The sequence below is a fragment of the Camelina sativa genome, chromosome 19 (genome assembly GCF_000633955.1).
Source record: "Camelina sativa cultivar DH55 chromosome 19, Cs, whole genome shotgun sequence".
NCBI classification, from domain to species: Eukaryota; Viridiplantae; Streptophyta; class Magnoliopsida; order Brassicales; family Brassicaceae; genus Camelina; species Camelina sativa.
Genome location: NC_025703.1, coordinates 2,238,664 through 2,247,275, shown reverse-complemented (window position 1 = coordinate 2,247,275; position 8,612 = coordinate 2,238,664). Strand labels below are relative to the sequence as shown.

At 36.7% G+C, this 8,612-nt stretch overlaps 3 protein-coding genes across 5 annotated transcripts; 1 reads left to right on the top strand and 2 right to left on the bottom strand.

Moving 5' to 3' along the window:
* Positions 802-1,531, bottom strand: LOC104764246. Its single transcript, XM_010487746.2, has 2 exons — positions 1,235-1,531; positions 802-1,108 (listed from the first exon to the last, which is right to left on the bottom strand). The coding sequence occupies exons 1-2, from the start codon at positions 1,464-1,466 to the stop codon at positions 963-965; spliced, it is 378 nt and encodes a 125-aa protein (XP_010486048.1). The 5' UTR covers positions 1,467-1,531; the 3' UTR covers positions 802-962.
* Positions 2,204-6,449, top strand: LOC104764244 (importin subunit alpha-7). Of its 3 annotated transcripts, XM_010487742.2 has the most exons (11): positions 2,204-2,518; positions 3,092-3,170; positions 3,461-3,555; positions 3,647-3,778; positions 4,061-4,246; positions 4,502-4,665; positions 4,747-4,825; positions 4,974-5,102; positions 5,201-5,328; positions 5,582-5,993; positions 6,236-6,449. In XM_010487742.2, the coding sequence occupies exons 1-10, from the start codon at positions 2,297-2,299 to the stop codon at positions 5,988-5,990; spliced, it is 1,623 nt and encodes a 540-aa protein (XP_010486044.1). In that variant the 5' UTR covers positions 2,204-2,296; the 3' UTR covers positions 5,991-5,993; positions 6,236-6,449. The 3 variants fall into 3 exon arrangements, with proteins under 3 accessions (XP_010486044.1, XP_010486045.1, XP_010486046.1); XM_010487743.2 differs by lacking the exon at positions 3,092-3,170 and having other exon boundaries at positions 3,550-3,555; XM_010487744.1 differs by lacking the exon at positions 3,092-3,170 and having other exon boundaries at positions 2,429-2,518.
* Positions 6,361-8,424, bottom strand: LOC104764245 (syntaxin-43). Its single transcript, XM_010487745.2, has 8 exons — positions 8,123-8,424; positions 7,938-8,027; positions 7,661-7,732; positions 7,504-7,581; positions 7,343-7,408; positions 7,179-7,259; positions 7,062-7,091; positions 6,361-6,786 (listed from the first exon to the last, which is right to left on the bottom strand). Exons 1-8 carry the CDS (start codon positions 8,309-8,311, stop codon positions 6,709-6,711), a joined length of 684 nt encoding a protein of 227 aa, XP_010486047.1. The 5' UTR covers positions 8,312-8,424; the 3' UTR covers positions 6,361-6,708.

Here is an 8,612-nt window from a genome sequence, read left to right as displayed (position 1 = left end):
TCCCTACATGGGTAAGACACTGTGGCTTCGCCTAAGAACTTATCGCAGTCATTAGCCTCACTCTTCGGGATCTCTGTATATATTTATATATTGAAGAAGAAGATCAAGAAGTTACAATCATATACAATAGCTAGTAATAGTTCCTGCTTTATATTTGTGTGAAGATATATATGCATGCAAATGAACAACTTAGAAAGACTAGAACTGAAATTATACCGGCCGAAATGACAAGAGAACGAGCAGAAGACTGGTGAAGCAGATGGAATTGAGGTTCTTTGCCATTTTTGTAGCTTTTGCGTTCTTTTTCTTTTTGTACTTAAATAGTAACTCTTTCTCCACTGTTTTCAGAAACTTGGGTGATACTTTCAATGGGGGTTGCGATCTTATTTATAGTAAAAAAAAAAAAGATTTTGATTCCATTAATTGCTTCCTAGCTCGGCTCAATGGCCGCCACTTGATGATCTAGCTCTTAATGAAGGTCATCTACTCATTAATTTTTCTAAATTACTCGGTGAGATATTTTCTTCGGACTTATCCGAAAGTTTTAAAGTCAAATCTTTCTCCCACTTGAATTTTCGATATGCTTCTATCAATTAGGTTAAAAACTTATAGATGCTGGAAAATGAGTGCTTAGTGTTGAAAAAAATGATCCCCACTTTTAATAATTCCCATATCAAACCAACTTTTGTTTTTTAAGAAACTCATATCAAACCATTATCTTCACACATTGAAAGTTTTCCTTTTTTTTAAGTTGATGGTTGTTTACTTGAAAAAGAAAAAACACACAATATATAACCGCAGTTAGATAACTTTTTCAAATTAACATAGTTTTTTTTTTGGATGTGCAAGTCAATTGAATGTAATAGAAATACACAAGGAACACAATTACATAATGAACAAAATAAATTAAATATATTGAATTTCAGAACAAACTTCTAAACAGATTATATAATAGGAGAGACCTATATCCCATGAATAATCTTGGAGCATTGAATCTTAATCCATTTGTAACTCTTTTTCAAAGTTGATTTCATCCTTCCTTCAGCCGAATAAAGTTTGTATTTCGCCACTCGTCGCTTTCTCTTTATCTCTGGATCGTTCCACCATCCTGCGATTGTTGTAAAATAAAATATTTTTTCATAACGTTATAACTATTATATAATCATTATTTGTAAATTTTGCAATCAAACGCAAACACAAAATTTAATTGCCCTTTATACATCATTTTTATTACCTTTTAACGATGTTGAATGAGAGGTAGATTTCCTGCTAGGTCTAACGGGCAAGTCTTTGTAAGAAATTTTGCGCCACAGATCCGATGTCATCGGTGATCGGTTATGTTTTGATTCTCTAACAACATAAATTCCTCTCACCGGTTTTAGATCGGCAGGATCAACCAGTTGGAGGTTCCTATCTCCTTCATACGACTTGTAAGATCGTACTCTAGGAGATTGGAAATCCTCCATCTTGGTTTTGTCTTCTGCTTTTTTTCTTCGTTTTTTCTCTCCTATTTCTTGTTTGTTAAAAAAATTTCTGCTTTAATACTCCGAATAAATAGAATCTCTATACTATTCAAAACCTTGTATTTTGATAGAGGTAAAATGTGGTGGAAAACAAACAGATGGTTAATTACAACAAAATGGTTGAAAATAGACAGAAAATTTAACTTATAACGAACAATATACCTTGAACTGATTTGGTCTCTTTTTTTTTTTTTTTGGTAACGGGTCAACAACATAGGAAGGGTCAGAACCAACATAGTTATAATTATTTACTCTCACGTTCAAAAAATAAAATAGTGTTTTTTTGCTTGTTCTTTCTTTCAACTCGATAGATTTAATATTTAAAATATAAAAATATATGCATGCCAAAAAAAAAAAAAAAAAAAATGAAAATAGTTATATGTCAACTTTTCCAAATCTATCGAAGCCTTTATTATCGCCGTGCACACTAGTTGGCAATTAGTTCAATTAATTTGATTCGGATTCGATATCAAACAGATAATAGTGAAATTTAATGAAATAATATCTGTAACAGAAATTAGGCGGGAACGAATCAACTTGCGCTCGCTTTTTTTATCTTTGTTCTCCCCAAGTTATCTTACTAATTCGAATTTGTGCCCCTCATGTTTATAAAATTTCCAATTGAACCCTAAAAAGTTAAAATCCGTTTTTTTTGTTTTGTTTTTGAAGAGAGCGTGGGCGTGTTTCATTGCTTTGGTGGAAATTTGATTTTTTAGTTGGTATAATAAAAATAAAACCGTCGAAATCGTTTGGGTAGCGAAGCGAGATCGACGATGAAGGGAGGAGGAGGAGGAGGAACAACGTCGATGAGGACGAGCTGGACGATGTCAGTACGGAGGAGCGGGTACAAGGCTGTGGTTGACGGAGTTGGTGGTCGTCGGCGAAGAGAGGACGACATGGTTGAGATCCGCAAAGCTAAGAGAGAAGAGAGCTTGCTTAAGAAGCGTCGCGAGGCTCTTCCTCATTCTCCTTCCGCCGTTTCTCTTGATCAGAAGGTCCGTTTCTCCGCTTTATTTTAACAATTTTGCAGTTTCGTCGCGAAAAAATAATCTGGAGATTAATTGATGAATTTGGCTGTTGATTTCTGGAGATTCGTAGATCCGATTCCGATTGATTTTGGTGTCTCTAATTTTTGCATTTATCTATCCAATTCCGATTGATTTTGGTGTTTCTAATTTTTGAATTTAGTGTTCTTAATTTATCGATTCGAGTTATTATGTCAGACGATTGGGTTTCAAACTTCTTGACATGTTGCGTTCTGAAATTTGACATTTGATGCTTGATGCGATAGTTCTGATTGCTAACTTATTCATGATCGCTATTGGTTTATGAAGAATTTGCATGTACGGAAGCTTGATTATACAGTGCTTGATGCCTAGAATTATCAGAAAGACCTATTTAGCTTTCGTAGTTGGGTGTTGCCTTCTAAAGCATCTTATGTGTTCTGCAAAGCATCTAATCCTTGAAAATGGTGTTTTAAATTCTTTGAATGGACATATAACATTTCGTATGTATAATTGGATTATCAGTTCTATGTTTGAGTAGTTTGTATGTTCGATTGGTTACAGTTGATAAGCCGTATCTGGTCTGACAAGAGGGATCTGTTGATCGAGGCTACTACTCAGATCAGAACGTTACTTTGTGGTGGTGAGAGACATCCCATTCACTTATTTACTAACAAATTTGTTACCTCGGTTGCTATAACATTAAAAAGCTATTCTGCCACGTTTGTCTATGCTGGCGACATTTGCTACCTCGGTTGCTATAACACTAACATTGCTATAATATCAACGTTTTTGCCATTTTTATAATTTATAGACTGCAATGAACTCAGACCAGACCTTATGATGATGTCTTTGCTGTGTAAAGTAATATTAAAAGTTAAGCAATAGCAATGTATATGCCTTTTCTAATGCTCTATTCTGTTCTTTTGGTAGAAATGTTTAATGTACACGTTGAAGAAGTTATACAGGCTGGTTTGGTTCCACGCTTTGTGGAATTCCTAACATGGGATGACTTTCCTCAGCTTCAGGTTAGCCTCGATGCATCTGTACGATCAATCTGGTTCTATCAGTTGCTTCACAAGCTCACTGCTTTCTCGTTTCATGGAACAAATTTTTTAGTTTGAAGCGGCTTGGGCAATAACGAATATCGCATCTGGAACATCTGAGAACACTGAAGTGGTGATTGATCATGGAGCGGTTGCAATGCTAGTGAGACTTCTCAGCTCACCATACGATGTGGTCCGTGAGCAGGTATATGATGTGTTGATTGGTCATCATGTACCAATGCTATGTGGTTCTCGAATTTTTATGACTACTAAGAGCATGTGATTGCTTCTGCAATTAGTAGATTTATAAGATAAAGAAAATGACAAAGATCAATAAACAGAAAGCAAAAGTTTTAAATTTATTGATGACAGAGGATATAAGGTTTAGACTATATATAGTTGTAGGTTTAATAAGTTCGGTCGAGTTTGTTGTTTCCCTCCCACTTTTCAGTTGCAACTAAGCTCTTCTGTATGCTTGGACAATCAGGTTGTCTGGGCATTAGGAAATATTTCTGGAGACTCTCCTAGATGCCGTGATATAGTCCTTGGACATGCAGCTCTACCTTCTCTATTGTCGCAGTTAAACCATGGAGCCAAACTTTCTATGCTTGTAAACGCCGCTTGGACTTTGTCTAATCTTTGCAGAGGAAAGCCTCAGCCTCCATTTGATCAGGTATGTTTTAAACCTATCTGGGCCTTGTTATAGCTTCTTGTCTTGCACTCTTAATATATTTTGGTCCAGCATACTTAACAGCTGTTAAATTGGTTTTCGCCCATATTATGGTGATCAGGGCCTGTTTAGCACTAAAATATTTAATACTGTAAAAACTCTGGTAACAAGGTTTGGTTCTTGAGCCTGCTTAGTTGTTCTGATAGGATTTGATGAATGTGTTATTATTTTAGACATCTCACTTGTATATGCCCACAGGTGAGTGCTGCATTACCAGCTCTTGCACAACTCATTCGATTAGATGACAAGGAACTCTTGGCTTATACGTGTTGGGCACTGGTCTATCTGTCTGATGGTTCAAATGAAAAAGTACAAGCCGTGATAGAAGCCAAAGTTTGTGCACGACTTATTGGTCTTTCGGTGTGAGTGTTTGACTTTATCACTTTAATTTAACCAAGAAAATTCAGTCATATATACTGATGGCTTTTTTGCTTTCTGAACAGCCACCGTTCACCTTTAGTTCTCATTCCCGCTCTTCGCACCATTGGAAATATTGTAACTGGAAATGATAGTCAAACTCAGGTAAATATGCGGCTACAGATAGGAATTTAGTATTAGCACTACTATAACTGGCTTTATACAATTTATCTTTCTCAACTAAAAATTAAATAATATTTGATTTTTAATCATAATTGTGTTCTCAGAACTTTTTTCTTTGTGATATTCTTAGCATATCATTGATCTTCAAGCGCTCCCATGCTTGTTAAATCTTCTAAGGGGACCCTATAACAAGACCATCAGGAAGGAAGCTTGTTGGGCAGTCTCTAATATCACAGCTGGTTGTCAGTCGCAGATTCAGGTTTGCCAATACACGTCTCTGGACTTCTCTTTTTAATCGCAATCTAATTAAGACGTCGCGCTGAATATTTGCCTGTACTTGTTTAAATCTCTTCATAGGCTGTAATTGATGCTGGTATATGTCCTGCACTTGTTAATCTGCTCCAAAACTCTGAACTCAATGTCAAGAATGAGGCTGCCTGGGCTATCTGCAACGCTATAGCTGGAGGATCTTACAAGCAAATCATGTACGTAGAACTTAACCTAACACAAAGCTAGGACAGATTTAGGCAATCAAATATTCAGTAGTTTGAATATAGAGTCATGAAAAGAGTTATAGCAGCAGAACCAAATCTTATGGTCTCATTCCATTGAATCTATTACAACTTTTCTTGGCAGAGTATTCAGCAGGTTGTTTTATACTTTATACATTTCTTGAACCCGTGTGGGTCTGTTTCAATCCTTCCAAATCTCACACGCGGTTTGCTAATGTCTTGACAGGTTTCTAGTAAAGCAAGAATGCATCAAACCGTTGTGCGATCGTCTTACATCCTCAGATACTCAACTCGTCATGGTTTGTTTAGAAGCACTCGAGAAAATACTGAAGGTGGGAGAAGTTTTCAGCACAAGAGACGCTGAAGGTATTTACCAATGTCCTCAAACAAATGTAAACCCGCATGCTCAGCTGATAGAAGAGGCTGAGGGACTGGAGAAAATCGAGGGCCTGCAATCTCATGAGAACAACGAGATTTACGAAACAGCGGTGAAGATTCTAGAAACATACTGGATGGAGGAAGAAGAAGAAGAAGGAGTTCAAGGGCAACAAGACATGATATATGTCCCACTTGACAACTTTGCAAACATGCCAACACCCTCAGGCACTCTCAGTGAGATGTACTGCGGACCTTAAGAGGTAAGACATATTTCCATACGGAAACTTTACTTGTTTTTTTGCTTACTCATTATGGAATTAGTAGGAACAAGCTCTTGTTACGTTAAGGAAGTAGGCGTTTGTTATATAGATCAGAGTCTGATTTGGTTTAATTTAGTCTAAGAGAAACTTACGAAACTCAAGCCAAAGCAATTTTGTTTCGGTATTTATGACTTTAGTTCAATTTACTTTATTTCTTGTTTGGTGTTTTTCTGATGATTCAGGACAGGCAGCTTTGGCAATCATACATTCAGCTCTGTTCATACACTAACTGAAAATGGAGGTTAGAGATACATTGCTTGCTTTCTACAGTAATGACAATGTTGGTCAGGAGTAGTAGTAGTTTGTATTCTGGAACAAACCTTACATTTATATTATATTCTGTCCATAGATCCTCAAGAATCATCATTAATATCATCTTTACATGTAAATAAACCATTATAAACTCGTCAAAACCCAAGTTACAAACACTCAATACAAAAGTGATGATGTCCATCTATGTAAACGCCGTAAGAAGTGAAGAATAATAGCAGAAGAAGCCGCAGGCTGCAGCAAAAGCCACCGAGGAAGAGAGACAACACAGTTCGTTTTTTTCTTCAGACCATATGAGGATACAGAACGAACACTCAGTATCGCAAAAATGTGGTGATCGCGTTTCAAAAGAATTAAAGAATGAATTATCACACTTTTCCTTGGGTCACAAGAGAATTTCCTTTAGGATTAAGAGTACTAGCATGATGAAGCAGAGGACGACAAGAACTGACGCACACATCACCATTNTGCAATGCTATAGCTGGAGGATCTTACAAGCAAATCATGTACGTAGAACTTAACCTAATACAAACTAGGACATATTTAGGCAATCAAATATTCAGTAGTTTGAATATAGAGTCATGAAAAGAGTTATAACAGCAGAACCAAATCTTATGGTCTCATTCCATTGAATCTATTACAACTTTTCTTGGCAGAGTATTCAGTAGGTTGTTTTATACTTTATACATTTCTTGAACCCGTGTGNCAGAGGACGACAAGAACTGACGCACACATCACCATTCCTCCTTGTCTCTGTGTACGTTCCGCCTGCGGAGATTCACAAGTGATTACGCTTAAACATTTAGGCATGAAATCTTATAGAGAGTATACACACTGGTCATAAAAAAAGTTTACCTTTTGCAGCTGTTTGAGACCATCGTCAACTGTACTAGCAACGTTCTGGATATTGTAGTCAATCCGATCAACTATGGTACCCTGTCACGACAAGTTTTGGTTTCAAATTATAGTATTCTTAGAATCAGTGACTCAGAAGTTAGACAACAGTTTTAGTGGTATACCTGGTCTATCACAAGCGCGGATAGATCCTTCATGATCTGAGCAAGTTCATTTACGGATTCAACAACCTGTCGATGAAGCAGAACAAGAAGAAAGTGAAAAGATTACGATTGTGTACTGAAAATAGAAACCATTAAGAGCAGTAAGAGTTGCAAACTCTAACCTGTTGAATCTCTTTCTCCCTCTCTACCGATATTTCCTCACTCTTTTTTATCTTACTCATTTGATGCTCACTAAATACCTGTAGTGAGATTCATGTATTGCATTATTACAGAAATCAGATGAATAATGGGTATAAGATTGTGACAAAGGAGTCGTACCATATCCTCGAAATCATCATCTTCTGCTTTATATCTGTTTCCGTTCAGATTCATTTCTAAATCCGTCCCGTCCTGATGATACATCATAAGTCAGAGCTTCTTAGAAACAAAATCAAAAGATACAAACAACTAACAAGAGTAACAAGTGCATAATAAAGTTCATTTAAACAAAAGTTCAGGTGAAGAACAGAACAAGAGACTCGAAAAATTGAGCAACTTAAGCTTCACAAATAGTGAAGGCTCAAGCATAGGAAATGTACAGAGAGTCATAGCATACCTCTTTTTGCAGTCTCAAGCGTTTCAAATATGTAGACTGTTTCTTACGAAGCTCCATAGAAAGGTTTTGGAGATCAGTAGCAAGTGATCGCTGTTATAAAACACATAAGACTTAAAACATTAGATAGTGATGAAAAACGAAAGGAACCACCTTCAAGAGAGACATCAAGTCAAGCACACACCAACCTGGACATTTTTCCTAACATTTGAATCTTCAGAAGGTCCAGCAGCAGAAAGCCTCTGAAGTTGCTTCTCAGATTTCTTCAATAAGAAAGTAATCTCTTGTGTCAAAGACTCGATTTGATGTTGATCTTCTTTATCATCCCCAAACGAAGGCATCAAAGCTTTCGCATGAGCTTTTCCCAATTCAGCCATTTTGATTCTTGCACGCTGAATGTTAACTGAAATCTCCTCAGATACATCAACCCAATCTGGTGGTAATCCCACTGTTACCGTACCTCTACTTGGACATTTAAAACAAGAAACAAAACTTTCAGCTTTCAACAAATTAGGCCACAGCAATGTATTCGATTAGAGGCTGAAACAACAATGTTGAACATCTAGCTACCAATTCCTACTAACAGCTACATGAACAGCTACATGAAGTGATCAAGTTCTTATGATCAAGTTCTTATGCGCTCACCAAGCTTGTAATGGCAGCAAGAGAGAGAGAGGG